Source organism: Lacerta agilis, chromosome 17 (assembly GCF_009819535.1).
Source record: "Lacerta agilis isolate rLacAgi1 chromosome 17, rLacAgi1.pri, whole genome shotgun sequence".
Classification (NCBI taxonomy): Eukaryota; Metazoa; Chordata; class Lepidosauria; order Squamata; family Lacertidae; genus Lacerta; species Lacerta agilis.
Window position 1 is genome coordinate 26910113 of NC_046328.1, and position 27734 is coordinate 26937846.

A 27734-nucleotide genomic window follows, 5' to 3' on the forward strand; every position below is an offset into this window, starting at 1 on the left:
AATAAAGTCAAGCAGACAATGATCTGGATTTGAAATGGCCACAACTTTATAGATACCCAACTTTATAGCCATTGGGTGTGTATCTGTTCCTGCACCCCCAGACAAAAAATATATATTTAATTTTTAAAAGGCAAGGGAACTCAGTTCCCGCGAGTTCCTGCTCAAAACGCCACCTGCTTGCGGAATGTGGCCCTCCAGAGGTTGACTAGACTCCAGCTGCCAGCATCCCCGGCAATCAGCCCAGGCTGGCTGGCATGGATGATGGAAGCTGGAGTCCAAACAGAAGCCGGCGGTCGCAGGTTTCCCCACTCCAGCCTGTCACAATGAACTACGTTTCCCAGGATTCTTGTGGGGGGTGTCGGGAAAGGGAAAGGCCAGTGGAAAGGACATGAGGCCTTTCTTGGGGAGAGAGTGAAGAGAGTGAGAGAATGGGGGAGGACTCGGTTTCCCATGGCGCACCGCGCCGCCGGACCGGAAGCGGCTCCTCCTCGGGAGGCGCCTTAAAGCGGAAGCGTGCCGGGGCGGGGCTGCAGTTCCTTTCGGGCCTCGCTTGACGCGCAGACGGAGTTGGAGCCGCCGCCTCGGAGAAGGAAGCAGCACTCGACGCCGCCGCCGCAAAAACAGCAGCAGCTCCGAGCGCGAAGAACACCGCCGACGCCCCGCACACCTTCTCTCCACCTTTCCCTTCGTCGCCTGCAGCACCATGGTAAGACCCGGCGCGGCCCCTCGCCTCCACCGCCCCCCCCACCGGGCCGCCATCTTGTCTCCCGGCCGCCATTTTGAGGGGGCTCCCGGGGGCCCCTTTCCCCCCAACCCCACCTGGCTTTGGCGGCGAAGGTGCCTCTGTGGCTCTGTGTAACGGGCCCCCCTACTGCTTATCCCCTCGCCGTCCTCCCCCCTCGTCGCATTCTGGCAAGTCACATGGCCAGTCACATGGGGAGGAGCTATTTTCTGTAGTGGGAGGGGGAAGGGAACCCCCTCATCCTCCCAACCTCCTCACCCCACCACCACGCTCGACCTATATTTCACCCTTCTGACGGGATGTGATGCTGGATGCAATCCTCTTTTTCCTTTTACTCCCCCCCCCCAATTTTGTAGAGCTGGATGGGAGAGGATAGAACCCAGGAGCCCCATAAGTGTGGGGTGTGCCTTCCGAAGCTGCTTTGCTCTTTCTCGCTTCTTAAAATTACTTAATTTGAAAGACCTGCGCAGAGGGAACTCGCTGTCCTCTTCCTTTCCCGGACCTCAGTTCTTTCCCTGCCGCCTCCGTCCCCCCCTCTCTCCCTCCCTTCCCCCCCAGCAGCTTCCCTCTACAGAGATGCAGGTTGAGAGGGAAGAGGGATATATAGAGGAGCCTATTGTGTGTAGGTCCCGGCGCGGGGAGGGGGGAGGGAGTCAAGACTTTCACGTAGCTGTGGCATTGCAGCACTTTCATCCCCCACCCCACCCAAAAGGCCTGGATAAAACTGTTCCCTCTCCAAAGAGCAGGTTCTAAATACTGGCTGAATGTGGCACCTCTCCTCAAATGTCTATCAAATGACACTCTCAGACTTGTGGTTTATTCCCGCAGCAAAGAGCTGGCCTGCCAAGAGACTCCTTAATAGTGCTGGCGAGAAATTCCTGGGCTCTTGATCCTCTCACCTTTTTCTCCTCTTCTCCTCCCCCCCCTGCCAAAATTGCTCTCTATTGCCGGTTGTAAAAACGCACCTCCTTTTTCACTTCCCAAACTCTGAACTGGACGGGCTGCTTCCCTTGCCTGGGATTTGCAACCCTCCTAAGAGATCCTGTGCTGTTTCCCAGCTTCTGCTGGTGACAATAGATCTCTCCCTCTCTTAAGAAAAACCACAGTCCTGAGCACACACCTCCAGGTTGCTGCCACTTAACCTTCTCTCCTCTTCCCCCCTCCCCCCCCCCAATCCCCTGCGACACAAGTCTACTTCCTTTTCTGGTTCTGGAGGCAAGAAGCCAAGCACCTCCCTCCAGACTGGCGGCTTTGGGGCACCTGCTGTCTCTGCTCTTGCATTCTGTGCTTTTCCCAACCCAGAAAGCTAGTGCCAGATTCCCAGCATCTCTGTTCCTGGCCTCTCCTGGGGGCAGGCAGGAGATTTTTCTTTAAAAAAAAACACACTCCCTAGTTGGTTTATTTTCAATTCTGGCTGTTAAAATCGCCCATACATACCACTCCCAATCCTGCCTTCCATCATCATCCTAACCTTAACCTGAATCCATTTCCTTCTATGTCTTCATTTTAGCGATGGGGATTTCTGACACTGTTTTAAAGGTCAATTGGAGGGGCCCCTCTTTGTGTCTGTTTGTGTGTTTGTTTGTGTGTGTGTGAGAGAGAGAGGGGGGGTCTGCCCCAAATTCACTGTCTAGTCATTTGAAGTAGTACTTGTAAAAAAAAAAAGTTGTTATGCGGCTTAATGTGTTGGAGTCAGTTTCTCCACAGAACCTGCTTTGACCAGGATAGGGAAAGGCACCTAGGTTTAGGCTCTGGGATCATGTCTGTAACTGCCTGGCCTCAGTAGGCAGCCAAAATTTGTGGTTGCCTTAAATCTTTTCCTCTTCATTTCCTGTAGGGATGGGGAGTTTGAGGCTTATCTCTATTGCACTGAGCTTGGGATAAAATCTCTGCTCCCCAGTTCTGAGCTCAGGAGCTCAGGGTGGGGGCTGGTCTGTGTCATGCTCTACTTCTGAAGCACTCAGAAGGGGGGAGGGCAGCGATGGCCCATGCTTTACAGAGTTTGAAAGGATTCTTCCTTATGGCAAGTGAGTTTGCCGGGTCCATTTTTTGAGCCCTTGCAAATTAGCATGGGTGAATGTAAGAGTTCTTCTGGATCAGCCTGGATGTTGTTCTCGATAGTTTAGTTGGTTAGATCGTGGTACTGATAAAGCCAAGATTGCAGGTTTCAGATGCCGTATGGGACACCAGCATATTCCTGCATAGCAGAGGGTTAGACTATATGGTCCTCAGGGTCCCTTCCAAATCTGATTCTATGGATCAGGCCAAAGGCCCAGTCAGCCCAGCATCCTGTTTTTTCAGCAGTTGCCACATGCCAATCAGCCATGAGGGCAACCTGGCGTTTCTCTCCAGCAACTGATATTCAGGCACAGTTGCACCTCTGAACATGGGCGGGTCCACATAGTCATCATGTGTGGGAAGCTAGTAATCTTGTCTAATCCCTTTCAAAGCCATCTGGGCTAGTGCACATCACCACATCAAGTGGCAGCGAATTCTGTAAATGAATTATGCTTCACACGAATAAGTATTTTCTTTATCCGTCCTGATTCTCCTGCCATCTGGTTCGTTGGATAACCCAGAGATCCGGTACTTTGAAAGTGGGAGGGAATGCATCTTATTCTCTCTCCCACATGTGGAGGCTTTGGTGTGGCTATTGGCTGACTCCTTTCTCCCTCCCTCCCTGGGCAGGCATCTGGCGTAGCCGTCTCCGATGGAGTTATCAGTGTCTTCAATGACATGAAGGTGCGCAAAGCATCCACCCCAGAAGAGGTGAAGAAGCGCAAGAAAGCTGTGCTCTTCTGCTTGAGCGAAGATAAGAAGAACATCATCCTGGAAGAGGGGAAGGAGATCCTCGTGGGGGATGTGGGGGACAAAATTGATGACCCTTACCTCCACTTTGTCAAGATGCTGCCGGACCGTGACTGCCGCTATGCCCTTTACGATGCCACCTATGAGACAAAGGAAAGCAAAAAGGAGGACCTTGTCTTCATCTTCTGGTGAGGACTCCCTCCTAAAAACAAAACAAACTAAAGCCCACTCTGGGGCTACTGCCAGGCCACCCCTCATCCCCTGCCCCCAGGCTCCCCCCCCCTTCCCACACTCTGAGAATCATGTTGAAGAGTAGTTCCTTTGGCCAGAAAAAAACGCTACCAAGCAAATGCGATCAGAGCAAAGAGTCTGGTGTGTTTGGAACCCTTTGTTGGAGGCTACTTTCCTGGGTGACAGAAAAGCCTGGCTACTATTTCTGAGCTGGACACGGATTCTATCTGCTCCAGCCTTCCCCCTCCCCCAGTCTAGCCTTGCTTCCAGATCTCATGAAAAGGTTTATTCAGGACCTGTCTTGCCACTCTCCCTCCCGGGTGTCAAACCAAGGGCTGTTGATGCCTTGGAAAGAGTTGAGAACAACCCGCTGGAGAAGATAGCAAGAAACTGAATCTGGCTAAGGGCTCTAGGATTTTCATGGCAGAACTCTGGTTTCACTCCGGGCACCTTAGTTCTCTTCAGAGTTGACAATGGGGGCAGAGCTGCTTTGATGTGGCTTGCCTGGAAATCCTAGGGGTAGGGATAGATTGCCACCTCAGGCACCTTCAATGCTTCCTGGCACTGTTGGCATGATAAAATGGGGTTAAAGTCCTTCCCCTCCCATATACCTGGGATGCGGAGAATAGAAATCCATTGCCAAGCAGTTCAGTTTGTGCCAATATCATATTGTGGCATGGCAACAGCACAACCATTTTAAATACCCTGTATATCCCAGGTAATGGGGGGGGTATAAACAACCCAGGAATGAGAGGCAATTCTTGCTCTACACAGTGCACAAGGAAATTTGGGCTGTCCTGTTGTAGTCTTCAATTTAAAAGGCTGTAGGTCATGGAATCTGTAGCACAGAACTGGGGAACCCTGGGCCCTCATGATGTTCCTGGGCTCAACTCATCCCTCACCATTGGCCATGCTGGCTGAGACCAAAGGCAGTCCAACAACATCTGGAGGACCACAAGTTCCCCCACCCTCTGTTCCAGCAGGTGAGGGGGGAAATACTTTTGTCCCAGGATTCCGTTTGAGGAAGTGACTCCATTAGGCACATGGATGACGTGGCTGCTGCTATGCCCTCAGGCATCTTCCCTCCTTCTCTATCTTTGTCCGCTCCTTGAGCTGTTTTCACCCTGTTCAGACTAAGAAGGGAGGATATATATTTGTTATTCCCATGGGGATTGGGACTGGTCACGCTCCTGGTGTTGAGGTTGCTGTTTTGTCTCCCCGCAGGGCGCCCGAGTGTGCCCCCCTGAAGAGCAAGATGATCTATGCCAGTTCTAAGGATGCCATCAAGAAAAAATTCACAGGTGAGAGCTTGTGCGGTTGCCTCTTTCACACCAGGGGGATAGGAGTTGGGGGCTGGTCTGCTGGGGGAAGGGCTGTAGCTAGGCAGTAGAGCACATGCCTCTTACGCAGATGGCCCCACGCTAGATCCCTGGCATCTGCAGGTACAGCTGGGAGGGGAGCCATGTCTGAAATACTGGAGAGCGGCAAGTCAGTGAAGCCCATATTGAGTTAGTCTGACCCTGCATATGGCAGCTTATTCCTAGGCCAGTCTGTGTCTTAGTTCTGAAGCTGATGCTCACCTCAGAAGCATGTGATACTCACGTTGCTCACTGACCGCTGTCAATTTGCATACTGTGCATCTCCATCACTTAAGAGAACCAGTCCTTGGCTTAGTCAGAAGTATAAAAGAGGGCAGTGTGATGCCTTGAACTCCCAAGTAATTTACTGTCTGTGTAGCGATTAGTTTTGCAAGATGCTTTTGTCTTGTGCTTGCCTCTCTGCAACCATCTTGGAGGGGCAGAAACTGCCCTTGCGAGAAGCAAATGGACACTGGCCCCTGCTGTCCTGTGCCATGGTCCCATCTGCAAGAAGGCTCCCCCCTCTCCCAAAATGGAGACAAGGCCTTCACATGATCAGAAGTGGCAAATGGTAGGGCCCAAAGTTTAAGGCTTGGTAGTGCTGTGCTCAGAGGCTCATAGAGCAGGGATGGCCCAGGATATGGCCCTCACAATACGTTGCCCCAGCCAGCACAGTCAGGTATGCTGGGAGTTGTCCAGGAACAGGTTCCATCCTTCATTTAGAGGTTTAAGCCTCCCCAGCAATGTTTCAGTTATAACATTGTGGGTTGAATCCAGTTAAGTTGGCATTGAAATCAGTGGGACAGATTTAGACATTGATTCAGCCCTATGCATCTTTGAAATGCCCTTAAAGTGGCTGTTAACAATGTAGTGGTGAAATACTAATTTAATAATACTAATTTATTTATACCCCGCCCATCTGGCTGGGTTTCCCCAACCAAATATTAAAAACAAGATACAGCATTAAACGTTAAAAACTTCCCTAAACAGAGCTGCCTTTGCTTCCTGAATAAACAGTTGATTGGGCCGAAACCCTACTTCCATGTTGCCCTCTCATTGTCAGAAAGCAGCATGCTAATTCTCACAACTGTCTCCCAACTTTGTACCGGCAACAGGCCCACACTTACCTCCACCTGAGGTTGACTTGACTGCTCTCCCCAATCTGACCCCCCCTCCCTGCATCTGAATAGCAGCTAAGCAGGCTGAATGACTTTTCAGATGCTACAAATGGAGCGTTGAGACAATAATTATTATTATTTATACCCCACCCATCTGGCTGGATTTCCTCAGCCACGCTGGGCGGCTTCCAACAGAAAGTTAAAATACAATAACTATTAAACATTAAAAACTTCCCTAAACAGGGCTGCTTTCAGATGTCTCCTAAAAGTCTGGTAGTTGGTTTCCTCTTTGACATCTGGTGGGAGGGTGTTCCACAGGGCAGGTGCCACTACCGAGAAGGCCCTCTGCCTGGTTCCCTGTAACTTGGTTTCTTGTAGCGAGGGAACCGCCAGAAGGCCCTCGGCAGTCCGGGCAGAACGATGGGGGTGGAGACGCTCCTTCAGGTATACTGGAAATCTATCTCTTCATAAGTTTCTTTGGCAGCCTTTGCTAGCCTGGCATCCCACAGACGTTTCAGGATTGCAGCTCTCAACAGCCCCAGCTTGCATGGCCAGGGACTGTCGTCTCCAATCTTCTGGAGGGTACCATTGGTGGAGGCTGTTCTTGGGAGCTTTTGCCAGCTGCCACCTGCCAATGACTTTGGCTGTGCAAATTGCCAGTGCAATTTGTGCCTGCTACAAATTGCAGAGGTGGTGGGTTGTTGAGACTGGGGAGCTGTTGTGGTGGACCAAATACAGAGATTGGCATTAAAGGGGTAGATAACTGCTGTTCTGCAGGTCTAATGCCTTCCTATCCACAGTGTGTGGGGGGAGGCATTGTTGTTCAGCTTTTGTTCTATCTCTAGTAGCTGCTAGTGGGGAAGGGGTAGTGTTTTCTCTGATCTGGGGATCGGCCTGTTGGCTGGGCAGGAGTACATGATGGATGTCGGCAAGAGCCACTCATGTCCCCACCTCTTCCCTTGCAGGGATCAAGCACGAGGTGCAAGCAAACTGCTACGAGGAAGTGAAGGATCGCTGCACCCTTGCGGAGAAATTGGGTGGCAGTGCTGTCATCAGCTTGGAGGGCAAGCCCTTGTGAGCCACCCCCTCCCCCGTGCCAGCGTCTTCGGAGCTTCCATATTATTGGCCCTGTGCTATCATTTTTTGGGGGGTTCGGTGGGTGGGATGTGGGGTGGGTTCTCCGTTTTAGTTAGGTTCCGGTTTTCTGCCTTCTCACCTTTTTACCCCCTCTGGTGCTCCCTTCTCATGAAAGCAGCTGCATCACAACCTTGCGGCTGCTGTTAAAACTTGCCAAACCAGCTCCAACTCCTTCTCCCTGTTCCCTGGCCCCCCAAACCTTCCTCTATCCTCCCCCCCCCACCAAGCCTAGACTCTTAAGGTGGCATTCCCTGAGGCCCCCACTTCTTGGCTGCTTCCTTCACCCCATGGGACCATTGGTTTCCTCCATTCCAGCTTTGGGACCACTCTCAAGCAGGATTCCACTCCTGGCCAAGGCTTGAATATGGTGTGGGAGGGAGGGCAAAAGGAAGGGGGCACCTAAAGGCCGGGGTCTCCAGGGCCCCTCATTCCAAAATTAGTCCATCATTCCCAATGTGTAATTTCCCCCCTTTTTTGGTCTCTGTATGTGTGTTTTTGGAAAACAAATGTGGAATGGCAGCTGTGTTCCCGGCCCCCCCTCCCAGTGACCCACAACCCCTCCCTCTTTACCGCCATAGTGGCTTTGTGCTTGTCCGTAGTACTGTGTATAAATGAGATATTGTGGAGAAAGTTGCACCCATCTCAATGTTGGGGGTGGAATTAACAAAATATGGAAGCAGCACCAATGATCTTCAATAAAAAAATTAAATAATGCTACCTCCTGTGTGTGTGTGTGTGTGTGTGTGTGTCTGTCTCTCCCTTTTCTTTCTCACTCACCTGAGTCTTGGGGGTTAAGCACCAGGCTGTGTGTACTTGGTGTTAAAACTTTCCTAATTCTCTGCCAAGAAAAGCAACCCATTCAACCTGTGAGTTGCACCAGGTCACTAAATCTGCTTGTTGTTGTTCTGACAAAATTCTACCTCTGCCAGAGGACAGACAGAACCCCTCCTCCTTTTCCTCCCATCTGTACTAGAAACCTTCAACCACCTGTTTGCTTCCAGCATTAGCCAGGTGATGCCCACATGATTTCCGCCCCATCTCTCTAGCCACAAGAGCTAGAAACCTGGGTTTCATTTTAAATAAAACCCGATGATCATGAATCTAGAACAAACACAGCCCTGGCTTAAAGGTTCTGTCTCATCTAAGACTCCTAAAGCAGAATGGATGGAACATCGCCTTTCCTTCCAAAGTCTCTCTTGAGGAAATGGGAGAAAAATTAATGAAGGAAATGTTCGCCTCTCCTTGTGACTTGCCTCACTGCTGGCTTAAAAAGTTAATAGCTTACCGAGCACTGCTGGGGAAACTTTCAATGTTTAAACCTCCTCCTTGTAACCTTCAAAATATGCTCTATCACGTTTCACAGAACTTCTTGCCTGCTGGAAGTATTCTGTGTGTGTGTGTGTGTATTGCACAGAAGCTGAATAGAAAACAGGCACTTCCTCATTTATAATAGGCCTATCCTAGAAGGCTTTTGAAATAGTCTGATGCTTGGACTTTGGTCCGTCCGTAGGGTGTGGTGAAAGCACACTGGACTAGCTTTGTGACGAGTCTGATGCAGAAATGATAACACCAGGAAGGTGCTATTCATGGAGGAAAGTGAATTATATAGGCCCCAAACCCAAGTTACAAGAAGGGATTTTGCCTAAACTTGGGGAAGAACTTGCAGGAGGGTATTACGTAGTTATTTCTGGGGAGGGGGAATTGCATTGGGAGATGGGCTGTTTGCTTAGTGTTTTTATGCAGAGTGCATATTCACCTGCTACACACACTAGGAGCAGATCGCCTCCATTGTCAACCAGTTGTGCTCCATGACCTTTTGGATCCCTTTCAACTCCTGGTGGTAATCAGATTTGTACGAAGCGGATTGCCTAAAATTGTGACTTGGCCCCAGGCAGGTATTTTTTGTTCTTTTTGATTGGTAGAGCATGAGACCCTTAATCTTAGGGTCATGGGTTCGAGTCCCTGATTGGGCAAAATATTCCTGCATTATGGGGGTTGGATTAGATGATGCTTGTAGTCACTTCCAACTCTATATAATTCCATTGCTGGCTCTTGAGGGCAGCCTCTCCCAACCTGATACCTTCCAGATGTTTTCGACTACAACTCCCATCAGCCCCTGCCTGTGGGGCTAGTGCAGTATGCACTTGACAGCACCAATCCCACTAAGAGGCAGGATTCTGGCTTTGTGCCCACCTAAGCCCTTTGCACACTGAAACACATTGCAGTAATTGAGACTCCTGGAAGAGTCTCCCCAGTTCCTTTACTTTCCCTGACGTTGCTGTTGGGGTATGAACTCGGTGTGTGCTGCCTCCAGGCCCTGTCTGCAGTGCAGGCCCAGCTGCCTACCTGCCTGCTTAGAGCTCTCGCCTTGGGGTGTGGCTGGCCCAGTTACCTGCTCTCCGCCAAGGCAGACCAAAGTCCTGGGTGGGGTTCGCAGCTTTCACTGCCGTCACCGGTGCCTCCAGCATCCCTGAAGCTGAGTCATACTGGCACTGCTCAGTCTCTCCTTCCCAGCTGGGCGTCAGCCAAAAGATGTTTGGGGCACGGTTCAGAAAGGCAGCACAGCACCCAAGCTTCATGGGGGAACGGGTGCAAGATTCTCCTTTGCCTCCTGCTCAAATGCTGGGGAAAGGCTGTAGCTCAGTGGAAGAGCACCCCTTGGCCTACATCATGGGTAGGCAAACTAAGGCCCGGATCCGGCCCAATTGCCTTCCAAATCTGGCCCGCGGACGGTCTGGGAATCGGCGGAGAATGTGCCCTTTTATTTAAAACGCACCTCTGGGTTATTTGTGGGGCATAGGAATTCGTTCATTCCCCCCCAAAAAAAAATATAGTCCGGCCCCCCACAAGGTCTGAGGGACAGTGGACCGGCCCCCTGCTGAAATAGTTTGCTGACCCCTGGCCTACACAAAGCTCCAGGTTCGATCCCTGACATTTCCAAGTAGGGGTGTGCATCGTCCCCCACCTGAGCCTCTGTGGAACGGCTGCTGGTCAGTCCTGAGCTGGAGGAACCAGTGGTTGGGCTCTGTAACAGCTTCCTGATGTTCCAGAGAAATTCTGTCCTTCATTCCCCACAGCAGGCCCATGAGGAATGTGGCTGGTCTGAAAGTGTGTGGGGCCCAGGGCCATCTTAGCCTGGCACTCAGCGTCACACCTCACTGGCGCAATGGTTATTAGAGGCCGGTTGTAATGGCCTTTCCACCCTTTTATTAGCTGGGGATGTGGTTTGCTTCACTTCTTTCAAAATGTCGCCACATCTTGATCCTCTCTTGAGGGAGGCACTGGTCGCCGGGCCCAGAGTCCCACCTTGACGGCACCACCTCCTGACCGTGGTTTGTTTTAGTTTCATTTTAAAGCAAATTTCACGACGAGGCGGTTTTCTACCTCTCTGGCACTGAAGCCTGGGAGTTTGCCTGCCTCTTGCACGCTTCCCAGAGGCATCTGAATGGCCACTGTGAGAACAGGATGCCGGGCCTTTGGCCTGATCTGGCAGCACTGGTTTCTAAGTGCTTGCAATTTGTACGATGTTTAAGGGCAGAAATGACTTGGGGGTTTTATTTTGTTGCTTTTATACCTGTCGGTAACTGGGATTTGTAAGAGATGAGCATGTTAAATATCTGCCATCAAGTGTTCATTTTAGACCAGGGGTGGTGAAGCCAAGGCGGCCTTCCCATCAGCCCCCCTGCTGACATGGCCGATGGTTAGGAATGATGGGAGTTGTAGTTCATCAACATCTGGAGGGCCACAGGTTCCCCATTCTTGGTTTTAGGTGTCTGTCGGCGTTTGTGGACAGGAGATAGCTTGCACATGCTCAGAGGCACTCCTGTTAGCTTCACATATTTCAAATCTCTCCTTTTTAAAGTTCAGAACCCTTTCAAGAGAAAGTTGCTATTGATGGCTGTACATTGCTCAACTGGGACTAGTTTCCGGAAGGCATTTTGAAAGATCAATCCCCACCCCCATCCCTTTGCCCTAAAGCGAACTTGTGGTTAAGGAGTCTCAACTCTTCTTGGTTTCTATTCTTGATGACGCACATCCTTTTTTTTTCTCTTGCTGAGTGGTAGAGGCGGAGCTTAACTTCTAAATGAGTCACACAAGGACCCAGGCTTTTCTGGGCGGGGGCAGGGAGGATGACCCAGTTTTCATTTAAAAAGTGTTTCTGAGCATGCACAAAGTTCCTTCAGCACCAAATAATTCCCTTGATGGGACAAGGGTGTGTGGCATAGGTGCCCCACCCCAATCTGCCAACAGACTTTCCTGTTGGATTATTCTTCCTGTATTTTAATCATGTCTCTCTTCCTGTGTAATTTCACAACAACTGGAAGGGGCAGAGTTTTATTGGATTGGCGCCACCCCCCAATAAAAAAAATATGGCTTGAGGGAAAAGAAATGCAAATTCTTAGGCTTCTGTATAATAGAAATATATATTTATATATATTTATGTATATTGGATGTTTTGATGAAAATCAGAAAGTTATTGCTTTCTCTTTGATTCCCGATCCCTAGCGGTAACAGTCTGTTGGTTCTAAAACAAAATCCATTGCATACTTACTTGAGAGTAAACCCATCAAACCCAGGAGAGCCTATTTCTGGGTAGGCCTGGAAATTCTAATCTGAAGTAGCTAGCTTTGGTGAGAATGGTTTAGTTGGTTAAGCTAATCCAACTAAATCCAAAACTCTTTCATCTCTGCCTCCACCCATGGCTAGCATGTGGCCCCTAACAGATTATCCCAGAGGGAATGTGGCCCTTGATATATATTTTAAAACAATTTTTTAATTGTTTTTATTGTCTCTACCTGGGCGGGGCTTTAAGCTAAGAGGCTGTAATTAAGAAGAAGGTTTGAGAGTAGGAGAAGCTTGTAATTTTGGAAAATAACTCATCAGTGCCCTTGTTTGTGTGAGGTGCATATATATGGATAAAACACAGGGCAAAGCATTTCTACCAAAGAAGTAGGAGTGTGCATGTTCTGATTAAGCTCCTCCCCTTGCCCTCCAATTATAATTGTCATGGTAACTTAATTAGAAATTGGAAGAATCCGTTGCTCTTGAGAATGACAGGCAGGGAAGATGAGCTCATGCAGCAGTCAAAAAGTGGGCTCTGCTGTCCTCTGCAGGCCAGGCATGGTTATTGCATGACTTTTCAAAGCTGCTCTCAAAACGCCAAATTTATTTTTCAGTCTTTTGTCATAGGCACCCATCTGTCTCAAGAGACACTGGAGCGCACCTCTGGAGGTGAAGTCAAATCGCTGCATTAGCAGCACCAAAGTGACCTGCCTGGTCTGCTGAAGACAAAATCGGGAAGTTTGTAGATAATCCAGGCTAGGGCCTGGAAACCAGACATCTTCCTTTCTGTTTGTTTTTCACAAGTTTTATTTTAGGCACAGTTATTTCCCCCCCCCTACAAAAAAAACAAACAAACACCACGGGGGGGGTACGAAGAAGAGAGATTAATTCTGGAGTTTGTTTGTTGTTTAATTAAGCGGATAAATTTGCAGCACATTTTTGCAATGCATTTAAACTTTGCGATAAGATGATTTCTGCTGCAGCAGAGAAACATGGTCTAGCTGCAGGTTCTTCATTTACGAAAGGAATAACAATATTCCCTGCTGCATTCAAACCTATCTGTCTTGGCAAAGCCTCTGGGTAACTGTATCTGGTGATGACTCATTTTTTCCCATCGGAGCAAGGTTCCACCCTGTGTTGATTCTGCAAATCAGGGCTGGGGAACATTTTGCAGCCTGGGGACTGAATTCCCTTCTGGACATTTTTTTTTTTTTGGGTGTGTGTGCGTGTGTGTCACATGCTAGTGATGAGTGGGGATAGAGGGAGAAGCAGGTGGAGATACACATGCCACCCTTGTACAGGAGGCTAGTTTCCACACACACACCAGTGCCTGTCTCTGCCCCCCATCCAGGTGAGCAATAGGCATTAGCAGAATTCCAGGACATATTGCAGTCAGGCAAAAACACTCAAGGAGGACCCAGAGCAGGGCCAATGAGGGGTGTGGCTTGGGGAGTGGGGCTGAGGCCCCTTTCCCCACTCCTGGTTTCTCCAGCTGAGTTGTTCATGCCTTTGTTCCAGGCTGTATTTTTTCCCCAGGGGTTCCAGTGTCACATTTATTTGTTTTTTAAATCAAGCTTTACAGCCACTCTCTTCTCCCCTATGGAAAATAAGCTGGTTCTTTAAAAGTCCCAGTTTACCATTACAAACAAAACAGAAGCTGGAATCTCTTGTCTATATATAAAGTCTGATTACTCTTGCAGTTTCCTGCATCCCCTTCTTCCTAGGACAGAAAATGGAAGTTATTCCTGACAGAAGAAACCTTCTCAAACTGGAGAAATGAGATACTGGGGTCTTGGAAATGTGAAACGTTTCTGCCTCCTTGCACACACCTTTACAGTTGTGCAGTAGACAGGGGACAACACTGGTAAGCAAAGCTCTGGGAATCCCCACCAGTCCGAGCAGAAGTGTTGACATCATCTGCCGGAGCACCATAGCAGCTCTGGCAATTGAATAAGGTGATAATAAGACTTTCAAGTTTGTTTTATAACAGCAGGGATGAGGAACCTTTCACCCTCCAGATGTTGCTGGACTACAAATTCCAGCATCCCTCATGATGGGCCACATTAACTGGGACTGATGAGATTTGAAGTCCTAACTGCAACATCCAGTGGGCCACAGTTTCTCTGTCCCGGGCATAACCACCTCCTGCTATACTGAATAAAATGTATCTGTCTTGTCCTAAAGTTATCTTGGCTTTATTTACCTTCCCTGAATCTAAGGTTTGCATATAACATTAAACTATGGTTTGGTATTGTGTGAATCTAGCCCAACAGTTTAAGTATGGTTTTATTTGATGGTGATCAAAAGTCACTCATTAACCGAGCTTTGTAGTTCAGCCGTCTCTGAAGCCAAACTGGTGTTTAGGATGCACTCCCAGCTAGACGTAAGAACATACGAAGAAGAGACCCACAGCTGGATCAGGCCAAATGTCTGTGGAAATGAGCTCTTGTTCCCATTTAGCAGTTTTGCAGAAGTCAGCTCTGGGTCATTTGACTCATTAATTAGTTCTCTTTTCCCTCCTAGAAAAATGCCACTTTCTTTTAAAGTTTAAAGAATAAATAATTTTTAGTCCATGCACATCTGCAGTTGCAGATTAAAATACACAATGCAGGCAGGCGATGCTTAAGTTGCTAATACGTCTTACAAAGATTAAGCCAGTGTTTCCCAAACTTGGGTCACCGGCTGTTTTCGGACTACAATCCCCAACCACTGGCCCTGATAGCAAGGGATAATGGGAGTTGTAGTCCAAAAACAGCTGGTGACCCAAGTTTGGGAAACACGGGATTAAACTGTTACAGACCAACTCTGAAGCAGGCAGACGCACAACATAACATGCCTGCTGCTCTGTTAAAACTGCGATAACTCTGTCAACTGAAAATAACTGCCAAAGAGGTGTATGGCATCAGAGTTCTACAGCTCTTGCAATTAGCGCTTTATATATGCAATTTGGAGATGCTAACATCCCATAAAGTCCACCCAGTCTCATGTCCTGTTCTCGCCGTGGCCAGCCAGATGTCTCAAGCACTCTGCCCACCTGTGATTCTCAGTATTCAGAGGCATCCTGCCTCCAACAGTGAAGGTGGAACATATGAAATATGAAACACCCCCATCTGCATTGGCATTCCTCCTCGTCGGGGTTTAGTGGTGTAGTGAGGCCACGGAAAGGCCCCGCTACTGCCACCTACTGGCAACTGTGCAATTGTGTTTCAGTTGCAGCCTTCCACGGAGCCTCATATTTATCACAAACTGCCATCACCCCTCCAACACCAAACCCTGGAGAGTCTTACATGGGAGTGCAACTCCTGCAGACAAATTTGTGACCCCCGAATCATGAAGCCTGTGAAGGAGAGGCCCTCTGCCCTTCCGCAGACTGCAAACAACCCTGGAGAACGGGATCAAATATTTCCACCACCCCACAAACATCACGGTGTTCAGAGTGTATCCTCCCAGCGGTGGTGGATTTGTGCTTTAACATTTCAGCAGCTCCCTGTGCGACACCAAAATTCAGTGCCTCCCCGCCCCCCGCCTCATGCCTTCGGTTGTTCATCATTGTTCTGGAACCCCTTTGGCGCTCTCTCAGTTTGGCGGGTGAACCAGTCATGCTCCCTTAAATGCGCCTCTGCTCCCAGGCCACGACCTTTTAGTTTAAAAAGTTAAAAAATAAAAATGAAAAAATCCAGTGGTGGGCAAAGGCAGAATGCCATCCACCGACCAGAGTCCGTTTAAACCAGCTTTTAACTTTCCAGAATCATAGCCCTCTTCTCCAGAGCCTTCCTGACCAGCCATGCCATTCCCTCAAATGCTCACCCCGGCTGGAACCCAGCAGAACCAAACCGAAAGACTGGTTGCTTCAAATGCCACGTTTCATTCACCAGCCGGCATTCAAGAGCCTACTATCCTCCCGCTGGTTTCTGAAGACCCACCTGCTTGCTTACCTGCGTCTCTTGCTTTTAATTGCTGCCCTGTTTTAATGCGGTTGTTTCATTCCATATATTGATCATGGATGCTTATAATTTAATGCTTTTAACGGGATGAATTTTAATTGTGTGGTTTTTTTTGTAAGTGGTGGTGGGGGGTTTATGTTTCAGTCCCTTTTACATACTTGCAAACTGCTTAGCATTTTATTTGTAAACTGCTTAGCAATATTGGCATTAAGTGGTATATTGATTAATTGATAATAGATTAATATATAATTAATCTATTATTAATATTAATTTCTATGCTCCCTGTGCACTTAGCTGAGTTTTTAACTCTTATTTATTTATTTATTTATTTTGATTGATTGATTGATTGATTAAGAACAAACCACAAAGGAAGAGTTGTATTTTGCGCCCTCTGCTTCAAGGTGGTGCCATATTCATTGCCCCAAACCTTGCCTGGTGCATGGGGAACAAAAGAAAAGAAATGTAAAGAGCAAGAGAGGATTTATATCTCAGAAAATTTTTCACGGTCTTTCTGTTACTGTATACAGTTCTTTCTACTGAGTTGTCTCCAGCTAAGCTCTGCTCAGAGGAGGCCCACGGAAATTAATGGCCACCAGGGGCGTAGCAAAGGGGGCGTAGGGGGCGGGCGACCCCAGTTTCCATAATGGAGGGGGTGACAAATTATCAAGGAACAATTACTGCCCTACTAGGGTGGCTCATAAAAAAACTTTTTTTAAAAAATGCCTGCTCCAAAGGTCTTATCTTACTATACTAGGGATTATACAGCTATATATGAAATTTCATGCATATCAGTTAATATCTTGACCCTCCTCCACCAAAACAGCTGTTTACTTGGCTGTTTTCCTATGTCGTGAAGGCTGAAATTTCAGTTCAGTGGAGCACTTACTGTTCCCAACCCTAACCCTGTGGAAAGCCATCTAATTAGACTTTAATTTGATTTTGAGATGTTTTTAGGAGGCAATTTAATTATTGTTTGATTTTATACCAATGTTATGTATCAGATGTTAGCCACCCTGAGCCTGACTTCGGCCGGGGAGGGCGGGATATAAATAAAAGTTTATTATTACTACTTGTTATTATTCCTTTATAAGAAAATATGAAATAATGTAAAACCATTTTTGCGGGGGGGGGGAATCAATGGGGGGGGGGTTGACAAGAAATTTTCTGCACCGGGTACCACCTGACCTTCCTACGCCTCTGATGGCCACAGCTAACTTTAAGTCCATTGATTTCAATGAGTCTGCTTAGTTGGATACAACTCATAATATTTCTCATTCTCCCCCCACTGTGTATTTTATTTGCTCCTTGGATCTCCTTTACCCTTTTCCTACAGGGAGGTAGGGACCCCCACCACTATCCCACCTCCACGCTGAAAAGCGATATATTTGCACATTCATTCATGGAGGTATATCACTAATAATGATTCAGGCCTGAAAAGACCTACAAAGTAACTGATAAATCAATGGAAACATTCTATTTAGCATTGTTGCCACTGCCACCGCAACGCAGCCATCCTTTGAATCTTGCATTTCTCTTAATTTTGCAATGCAGTTCTTCAGCCAAGTGATTTGTAAAAAAAAAAAAAAACCAACAACCATTTACAGTAGGGTAAAGTGCAGTTGGTATCTGTTTTGGATTTGGACTGCCTTTATGTATGTGCTGCTGTTGTTTTAATTATTATTATTATTATTATTATTATTATTATTATTATTATTATTACTACTACTACTACTACTACTACTACAAATTATTGTAGATACATTGGAAAAACAAGAAATGGGGGGGGGACCAAAATTGGCAGATGAACCCCTCCTCCTTGCTGCTAAGGGGATATTTTAGTTTGAAAAGTTGATCCAGATTTGTGCAATCTATATGCGTAGCTGCAAACTTAAGAGGTGATGAGCATAATTTATGCTGAAATACAAAAGTCCTGGCATTCCACCAGCCCTTGAAGACACACCAGTTGAGACAAGCATTTCCCCCCACCCCATCTCCTAACCTAAACTGCCCGTGCTAATTGCTGCCTTGACTCTTGTTATTGTTATGACGTTTTAATTGGCTTGTTTTACTGCGCACGCTAATTGCAGATGCTTTGCTGTTTCGACGGAAGCATTTATTGTGTGTGTTAATTACATGGGTTAATTTCATACTGGTAACCCATTTAAAATTAAGCATATAAAATATAATAATAATAATAATAATAATAATAATAATAATAGGAGGAGGAGGAGGGTGTTATGGCCCCTGCATTCTGTGCTGGACTTGCTTGCTAAATTTTCAATTTGTTCTGAAAAAGGAAGGCCTGCCCAAATTTCCAAATATAACGCCCAGACCCCGAATTCCCCATAGCAGATTTGAAGGGCCTACAGCAGGGGTCAGCAACCTTTTCCAGTCATGGGCAGTCCACCATCCCTCAGACCATGTGGGGGGCCGGACTATATTTTGGGGAAAACAATGAATGAATTCCTATGCCCCACAAATAACCCAGAGGTGCATTTTAAATAAAAGGACACATTCTACTCATGTAAAAACACGCTGATTCCCGGACTGTCCACGGGCCGGATTGAGAAGGCAATTGGGCCACATCCGGCCCACGGGCCTTAGGTTGCCTACCCCTGGCCTACAGTATCTGCAGTGTTCCTTTGCAGCCATGACAGCCAAATTCTCCCTCCACTCTTGGAGGCAGCATGTCACCAACTGCTGAGCATTACAATTAGGGAGAGTTTCCCTTGTGCTCAAGTCTTGCCTGCAGGCTTCCCATCGGGGCATCTGGTTGGCCACTGTGAGAACAGGATGTTGGACGACATGGGCCTTTGGCTTGATCCAGCTGGCAGGCCTCTCCTTATGCTCTCCTCCTTTTCGGTGCAGCGCCCCAGAGAATGGTTAAAAAGCTGCGCCAACGGAGAGAGAAGTCACAAGTTCATCGCCAAGGAACATGACAACGTGCGCAAGAAACGTTTAAGGCATTCTGCAAAAGTGCGGCAGCCGGGAGGTGGGGGCTGGGGGGAGGGGGAGGAGCACGAGGGAGAAGAAAACTATTTATTCTTAAACTCCGGGAGAGATCCAAGGACCTCCTCCCCCCGGCCTGCCGCCGAGGGACCTCCATCATGCCTCTGCGCTTATTCATTAATGTCCTTCATCTGAGCGCATACATTTCCCCCCAGCATATTAGCGACGTGGGAGCTCCTGACATAAGGACATGATGCGTTGCAAAGGACAGCATGTTTTCTTTCCTCGTTCCCCTCTCTAGCCCGCCCCATCCCCAAGGTTTTAAACAAGATGTTTAAGAACATTCGCCGAGGAAAATCAGATAATCCACATCATAAATTTTCAAACCCGCCCTTGTAGCAGCTTGACCTCAGCCACCACCACAAGCCCAGCCCAAGTAAAAGGTCTTGCAAGACTGCCTCTCCCTGCCCCACCTCCCACTGGCCAGAAGATGCTCAGGCTATGGTTTTGGTGAGCCTCCAAACTGGTAAGAAAGCCAGCCGTCTCCATAGCTTCCTGTGCACCCTATTTGTTAAAAGAAGGCTCTCTTTAGATCTTCCTGGGAACATCCAAGATCCTTCCAGTTCCTTCAGTGTTCTTATAAGTTAGGTTGTTGCTTGCCAGCAGGATGAAGCTAAGCGATGCCACCTGGTGGTTGGTGAAATGAACAAACAATGCTTTTCAATGCACTTGAGAGCTGTTCAAGTAACACAGTTGATCCTAAAACATTATATTATGTGATTGTTGCATGCAGACCCCTCCAAGTGTCCCTATTTTCCAGGGACAGTCCCAGATTTACAGAAGCTGTCCTGGTTTCTTATTTGATCCCAGAATGTCACACTTTTTCTTAGACTGTCCCTGTTTTCTTCAGAGAAATGTTGGAGGGTATGGAGTTATGAGACCCCCCCCCCCAGCCAAGGAGATAAGTAACTATACAACCTTTAGAATACATCTGAAGGCAGCCCTGCATAGGGAAGGTTTATTAATGTTTTATTATGTTTTTATATATGTTGGGAGCCGCCCAGAGTGGCTGGGGCAACCCAGTCAGAAGGGCGAGGTATAACAACAGCAACAACAACAACAACAACAACAACAACAACAACAACAAATAGGATGTCCCTATTTTCATTGGGGAAATATTGGAGGGTATGTTGCATGGAATGAATTACTGCTTTCATCATCCCCTTGAGAGACAATGACTCGAAGGAAACTGTGTGTAGGGGCTTGCAAGTAATGAGAATAAATGTCTTTTGTTATTTTTTATCCAACATACCCTGCAATTGCTGAACAGATACTCTTCCACTGACAAATCCCTCCTGCGAGAAGCTCAAGACGAAGCCTTCAGCAGCATGGTTAAAATACAAGACTGGTTTGGAAGAAGGTTGAGCTAAGGCAACCCTAGATTCTTAGGGCTGCAAAAATGACCCAGAGCTATGTTAAGAGTGCTTTTGTATGGGAGAACTGGGCCAATTGCATACTGAAGCCATTTAGAGTGCAAAGTAAGCAGATTCTGCCTTTGAGAATCTTGGTTAGAGAGCGGAAAATAAAAAAAAAGTTGTTTATTATAGAAAATTCACTACTTGGGTAGAAAAGGGTTCTAGTTGTGAACTAGCTAGTTTAGACAAGAACAAGTCACAGGCCTACAGCACTTGCGGCTTTGTTTTTCTCAGAGGATAAAGGGTGACCTGTCACCTCGAGGTCTGAGAGAGTCGTACAAGGAAGAGGAAGTTGCAGAAAGGATGCAACCTAAACTACAATAAGCAGGAAAAGGGAGAAATCAGCATAGAGATGGGTACATTATGGGAATCTGGGGGTTCCTCACTTTATCTTAAATCCATGCAAACCCCTCTTTTGCAAGCTGAGTTGCACTGCACCCAAACTTCCAACTCGAGGTGTGTCTGAGGTTGCCCTCATTGCAAGGGCCTGAGCCAAAACAGGAGGTGCCGCCCTTCCCTGCTGTCTGTGCCGCCCACCTTGCCCCCTCAGCCGCTGGCAGAGAAGCAGTGCCCGCAGTGATTTCTGGTGAGATTGCACCGATTTCCTATGGGACCTCGCGTACCCTGCAAGATCTCATGCAATTTTGGTGAGATCATGATGGAAATGGGCACAATCTCACCCCAGATCAGCACAGATGCCCGCGCTGCTTCTCTACCACTGGTGGAGATGGTGGGGGCAGAGAAGGGCGCCCATGGGGGTGCTGCTTTTGAAGGCTTTTGCTGCCTGTGATGGCGTCCTCATCTCACCTAATGGCTGTGGTGGCTCTTCCTTGTTGCATGCCTGGGCCCCTCCCCATGGCTGGGAAGGATGGGGGGGGAGAAATTTAAGTCAATTCACACCCACTCCCCCAGATTTCCCACCTCCTGGAGACACACACACACAGAGAAAGCTGCACGCATGCATTTCACTTTCTCCAAAGATCAGAATTATAAGCAGGATCCGTTCCAACAGAATTAATTTGAGCTTGGAAAAGCACATCAAGCTGAAAGAGCATAAAAGTGGGCGAGAGCATCACTCTTCCTCCTTCCTTCTATGCACTTTTCAGGAGAGAAACAGGATACTGCCACCCCCCAACACCTCGTGAGCAAATGAGCAGTGAATTGTGGCAGGAGTTCAGAGTCTTTGCAGGTGCTGCTGCTGCTGCTGCACCCATCATGGGCACCATGTCGGCGATCCCTGCTGCCGATGAGACGCTTTCAGAGTTCCCGCCCAGCTCGGTGCTTCCACACGGGTTTTGCGCTGCCAAAACCATTTTAACAAGGCATTCCTGGGAGGGTAGGAACAGCGATAACAGGCAGGCCGTGATTTATGGGGACACGCAAAGCAGAGAACAGGGTCTCTCCCTGGTAAATAGGTGCAGCTGGGGAACGATGGGCCCTAGCCAAGCCAGAGACATCCCATCTGAAGGACTTCTTGGGATGGTGTGTGTGTGTGGGGGGGGGAGAACCTCCTCCCCTCCTCCCCGGCACACTTGGAATGGCCAGGAGAGGCCTGTGTGTGGTTGTGCGAATAAAGGGAGAGAGCCAAGTCTCTGCACAATGGAGATAGGAGGTCGAGGGAAGGCGGGTGGGTCTGGTGGGTGGGGGGCCTCTGCCAGCATCAACTCCATTTCTCTCCATTAATTGATTCAAGGCTGGCAATAACTGCAGAGTTCCTCTCCTCTCTCTTCCCTCCCCAGCAGCCCCCCTCCCCGCAATAGATGTGCTCCATCCCATCCCTCCCCCCCACAAATCTCCCCTGCCGTTTCCCACGCAAAAGGAATTCCACTTATTTCCTTGCTGTTGATGAGGGGACGCCCCCCCCCAGAAGAGGAACACATGGCAGTGTGTGAATGTGAGGGCAATGAGGAACACCCCTAAAATGTGAGCCTCAGCTGGTTGAACTGGAACGCTCTCTCAGCCTGAAGGCCACGTTCCCTTCAGGGCCACTTTCCAGGAGCCACATATCCCTAGGAAATCTGTGTACATTTTTTTTACTTTTGTACAGTGGGTTAGAGAAAGGTATTTGCAATCTTTCCAGGCCCACTTTTAACCCAAGCCTACATTTGGGGGCCAAATCAGTATAGCTCAGTCAGTAGAGCAAGAGACTCTTAATCTCAGGGTCATGGGTTCGAACCCCATGTTGGGCAACAGATTCATTCCTGCATTGCAGGGGGTTGGACTAGATGACACCCCCCCTCCCTTCCAACTCTACATTTCTATGATCCAACTCTGAACCAGCTTGTCTATATCTGCTTCTGGATTTCTCATCCTGCACTCGCAGTACTTCAGCTGAGGTCACACTGGCTCGGAATAAAGTTGGGCCTAGTGGTTAGAGCAGGGGTGGGGGACTTGAGGGTTTTCCTTATGCTCTTAAGCAAATAAATAAAATGACCCACCGAGGAAAGGTAAAAGCTAGCCCAGCCTTCCCCTTTTGCGTGTGGCCCTGCTCACCATGCGGCCCTTGGAAAGCAATGTGGCCCCCTGTCTGGAAAAAAGTTCCTCACCTGAGTTAGAGAGCAAGAGAAGGGACTGGAGGAAGATAGAGAAGAACTGAGAGGGTCCGGGCTGCTCTTGCCAGTCTCTCTCTGCTAAGTAGCCGGGGCAGGATTCCGGGTGGGGGTCTTTTTCCGTCTGTCTATGGCCTCCCTCCCTGCCTCCCTCCCGCTCTCCTGCCGCGGCTGGAGGTTTTCTTCTTCCTCCTCCTCCTCTTATTCTTCCCCGACTCCGGTTCCCTCCTGGCAGGGGCTCAAATCGGCGCCTTAGAAGGGCAAAGGCGGGGAGTGGGACGCCCGCTCCGTCTGCGGCTCCTCCCCATCCCACCCTGGTTGGGAAAAAGGGGAAAGGAAGGGGAATGGGGGGCCCCCGGGCTGTCAGAGCGCTGGACGGCAGCGGCGCGGCAGGGCAGGGCGATGCTCCGGCGAAGAGGAGGACGACTACGGCCCAGGCCGCGGCTGCTGCTGCTGCTTCTGCTGGCGCTGCTGCTTGTAGCTTGGCGGCTTCCCGTGGCCGGGGCGCAAGAGGCGCAGGCCGCCTGCGGCCCCGACGGCTGTTACGCCGTCTACTTCCAGCGCCGCAGCTTCCTGGACGCCTGGCGAGGGTGCCGGGAGCTGGGGGGCAACCTGGCCACGCTGAAGTACCCCGAGGAGGCGGCCCAGGTGGCCGAGCTGCTCCGCGATGTTCGAGGGGGTGGCGGCGGCGGCCACGCGCAAGGCCCGCAGCGGCTTCTCTGGATCGGGCTGCAGCGGCAGCCGCGCCAGTGCTTCCCGCAACGGCCGCTGCGGGGCTTCACTTGGACGACGGGCGACCAAGACACGTCCTACACCAACTGGGCGCGCTCGCCTAGCAGCGGCGTCGGGGGACCCAGCTGTGCTGCGCCCCGCTGCGTGGTGCTGGGCGAGCGGGACCTGCAGTGGCTCGACGGCTCGTGCACTGTCCCAGTCGACGGCTACCTCTGCCGCTTCTCCTTCCAGGGGATGTGCGCCGGCCTGGTGGAAGAGGAGGAGGAGATGGAGGAGGAGGAGGAGGAAGAAGGAGGAGGAGGTGGTGGAGGAGCCTCGACGGTCGCCTACAGCACCCCGTTCGGCCCGGCCAGCGGCGCCCTCCGCTACGTCCCCTTCGGCACGGTGGCTGCCGTGACCTGCGGCCGGGCGGGGCCGGCGGTGTCGGTGCTGTGCATGCAGAAGGAGGACGGCAGCGTGGCCTGGTCCAAAGACGCGCCGCTGTGCCGGGAGGCCGTCTATCAGCACAGCTGGTGCGAGGGGGACAACGGTGGGTGCCAGCAGCTCTGCCTGGACGAGGGCTCGGGCTACTCCTGCGAGTGCCACGCCGGGTACTTCCTCCTCCCCGACGGACACTCCTGCGCCTCCCACACCCACCACGACGGCGGCGCCGACGGAGACGCCTGCCGGGGCCGCCCGTGCCAGTTTGGCTGCGTGCCCGACGGGGAGGCGGCAGACGGGTACCGCTGCCAATGCCCCGCGGGCTATGAGCTGGGCAGCGACGGGCACCTGTGCGAGGACCTGGACGAGTGCGCGGAGGCGCCTTGCGAGCACCAGTGCGAGAACACCGATGGCTCCTTCGTGTGCCGCTGCCACCTGGGCTTCAGCCCGTCGGAGGAGGAGCCCGGCCGCTGCGCCGATACCGACGAGTGCCAGATCCCCGGCGTGTGCCAGCAGATGTGCGTCAACTACGTCGGGGGCTTCGAGTGCTACTGCACCGAGGGCTACGACTTGGAGCCCGACGGCATCACCTGCAGCCCCGCGGCCCACCCACCCCCGATGGCCACTGCCCAGAGCCACCAAGGAGCCGGCTTCCTACACCACATCGACAGCGGGCCGGGCTGGGAGATAGAGGGCGAGCTCGAGGACGGCGTCGAGGAAGAGGAGGACAGCGATCACAGTCTGGCCCTTTCCGAGCACCTCTCCGTTTTCCAAGACGCCAGAGTCGCCTCTCCGTTCTTCCCCGCAGACCCCCGCCTGGTTCCCCGCATGCTGCCGGCCACGGAACCCCCAAACCAGAAGTCGACCGCGCCCCTTTTAGACGCCAGCCCCTCCTCCCGACGTTCTCGCATGCCCACCAACTCCACCCCCACCGCTGCTTGGGGCCTCCCCACTGCCTCCCCGTTCCCCGTAACGGACGCCCCCCAAGACACCCCGAGTCCCCCTGCGCTGCTGGCGGATCCCACATCCCCGACGGTCCCGCTCGCTCCGACGATCCCTCCGCCTCCCCTCCACCGCCCTCCCGTCTCGACTGATTCGCCTGGTGAGGAGGAGGGTCCCGCGGTGGTCGGGGGAGTCCGAGCAGCGCCCCCCACTTCTGCTCCCCCCGCCACTCCAACCCCCGACGGGGCGCCCGGGCGGCAGCGGAGGGATGACCGGTGGCTGCTGGTGGCGCTGCTGGTGCCCATCTGTGTCTTCGTGGTCATCATGCTGGCACTGGGCATCGTCTACTGCACCCGCTGCGGTGCCCAGGCCAAGAGCCGCAGCGTCACCCAGTGCTACCGGTGGGTGATCAGCTCGGCGGGCAAAGGGGCTCCCCCGACGGCCTCCAGGCCTGGCCAGCCGGCCACTTGCAGAACCAGCGTCTGAGCCCTGGGCTGGCCAGCTGCGCAGTGCCCACCACGCCTGGCTGGCACAGAACAGACGCAGCTGCTCACAGCTGGCAGGAAAGCTGGATCCTCAGAAAACCAACACCACATGTCGTCAGTTATATCTGACCACAACCAGGAAACGACAGAGGCCTCTTACTTGGCTTGGAGCAACTTAGGAACCCGATCATTGGTCCATCTAGTTCAGTATTGTCTACACGGACTGGCAGCAGCTCTCCTGGGTTTTAGATGGGTGATAATTCCATGCCTGCCTGGAGGTGCCACTAAGGATTGAGCCTGGAACTTCCTGAAATGTGTGGCAGATGCTCTGCCCCTGAACTACTGGGAGAGAGCCCAGGGACCCAGGCCAGGCCAGCTGGAAGGCTGCTGTGGCAAAGAAACTCTTGACACTGGACCAGAGCTGTCCCTCCCTGGCTGGGACACAAGAGACGCCAAACAAGGCTGGGAACGTCTGAACCAGGAACTTTTAAGAACACGGGTCCCTCCAGATCAGCACTGGAGGGGCAGCGCCTCTCCAGGGTTTCACGCAGGTCCCCCCCCCTCCTCCAGGGGCACAGTTGGGCAATCTTAGACTGAAGTTGGTGGTCTTATGGGGATGGGGGAGAAGCCTTCCGCAGATGGAGGGGTGTGCGACTTCAAAACGCAACCAGCCCTGTTGCATTTGCGCTCTGTGCCAGGGAGGCTCGCAGCGGGGGGCGGGGCGGGGGGGGTGCAGAGTCCTCTCTGATCTGGCACACAGAGCACACCCTGCTAGTTGGGGACGCACTGTCATCTCTGGGCGGGGGTGCCGACTTGAATAACATATGGGGGGCCCCCAGGTAAGCCTTGCCCCACGATCACAAGACGAGGCACTCACGCACCATTTGAATGGCAGCACCCATCAACTTTAGGAGAGCCCAGCCCACACAAATATTTTATTGGGGTGGGGAGAAGGGACCTCGGGCCCCTAGGAATGGGCTCCTTTGCCGCCTCTGGATGCCAGGGACCCCTTTAATGTCCCTGGGGTGCACACAAGCTAGGAAAAGGGATATCTAGCTGGGGGAGGCTGGGCCCACACCAATGCCTCTCTCCCCCCCAACCCCTTGTCCATCTGGTCAGAGGGGCCGGAGGGAGGAGGGGCACTCTTGGGATGAAGCCTCTGGGTCACAATAACCCCTCTCATTGCAGGCAAAAAACTTCATGTTCTTGGGCACTGGGGGCTTGTGGGGAGTGGGATGGGGGAAAGGCCCACGCTGGGATGGGACCCCGATTCATTATTTGCACCGGCCCCTCCCTCCCGCCCCCTTTGCAAAAGAAGTGCATTCCAGACCCACGCAGTGTGTGGAGATTCAGAAAGCGCACTCCAATGAGAAGGACAGATTTTCCTCTTTGGCCCAGGTGGCAGGAGGGCGGTGCGTGTCTTGTTGCAAAGAGGCCAGGTGTGGGGTGGAGGGTGGGGAGAAGGGAGGAAGGAGGAAGGAAGGATGGAGGGGCCGAGGTGGGCTGGGGGTTGGAAACGCAGATCTCTGCATGCCAGGAAAGGGTCTGCACTGATCGTGACTGCTGATGTACTTTTCCTTTGTGGGGGGATTGTTCCCCCTTGGTTATTTTTCTTCTTCATTTTTTTTCCGTTCCTTCTTTCTTTCTTCAGTGTGTCCAATAAAAGGGCTGGCGCCTCCACCTGGCTGGAATGAGAGGAGAGTCTTATGAGAACAGTTGGTGGTGGTGTGGGCGGGGAGGAAACGGGGTGGGGTGGGGGGGTAAGAAAGAGAGAGAGAGAGAGTGCCTGAGAGAATCCCACATTTATAGCGCTCAGGGCAGAACCAGATTAAGGTGTCCCGATTCAGAGCGGGGAGAGTCCTCCTAGGTTAGTGGGGGGGGCTGCAATGGTTAGGGAGTGGGAACAGAGACCCCTTTTAGAGTCCTCCTGGGCCGGCTGATAGCCATTGGTGGGGCATGAGGACTAGTTGGCTGAAGAGTAATAAAATGCCAAGTGGTTGGCAGATCAGGAGACCTGGGTGCTGGTTCTTCCTCTGGAGAGCAAGTGGATGATTCTGGTGCATTAAGAGGAGGGAGGGGAAGGTGAGTTTGGTGACTAGGCTGGAATAATAATAATAATAATAATATCACTATACCAGCCTTCATCCTTAAATCACAAGGCCGTTTACAATATAAATACGCAAAAATACATACTGTACAGTAGTAAATGGACCTTAAGGGAGGTAAAGGGATATTGTTGGGTTCTGCTAATCGGAGCGGAATCCAACAATATAGTCCATAC

The 27734-nt window shown here is 50.8% G+C and overlaps 2 protein-coding genes across 2 annotated transcripts; both read left to right on the forward strand.

Annotated features, from left to right (window-relative positions):
• The first annotated feature begins 604 nt into the window (after positions 1–604).
• Positions 605–8111, forward strand: CFL1 (cofilin 1). Its single transcript, XM_033174511.1, has 4 exons — positions 605–706; positions 3431–3738; positions 5006–5082; positions 7223–8111. Exons 1-4 carry the CDS (start codon positions 704–706, stop codon positions 7333–7335), a joined length of 501 nt encoding a protein of 166 aa, XP_033030402.1. The 5' UTR covers positions 605–703; the 3' UTR covers positions 7336–8111.
• A 14935-nt stretch (positions 8112–23046) lies between these two features.
• Positions 23047–27149, forward strand: CD248 (CD248 molecule). The gene has a single exon (XM_033174923.1). It carries the CDS (start codon positions 23277–23279, stop codon positions 25452–25454), a length of 2178 nt encoding a protein of 725 aa, XP_033030814.1. The 5' UTR covers positions 23047–23276; the 3' UTR covers positions 25455–27149.
• Positions 27150–27734: the final 585 nt, after the last annotated feature.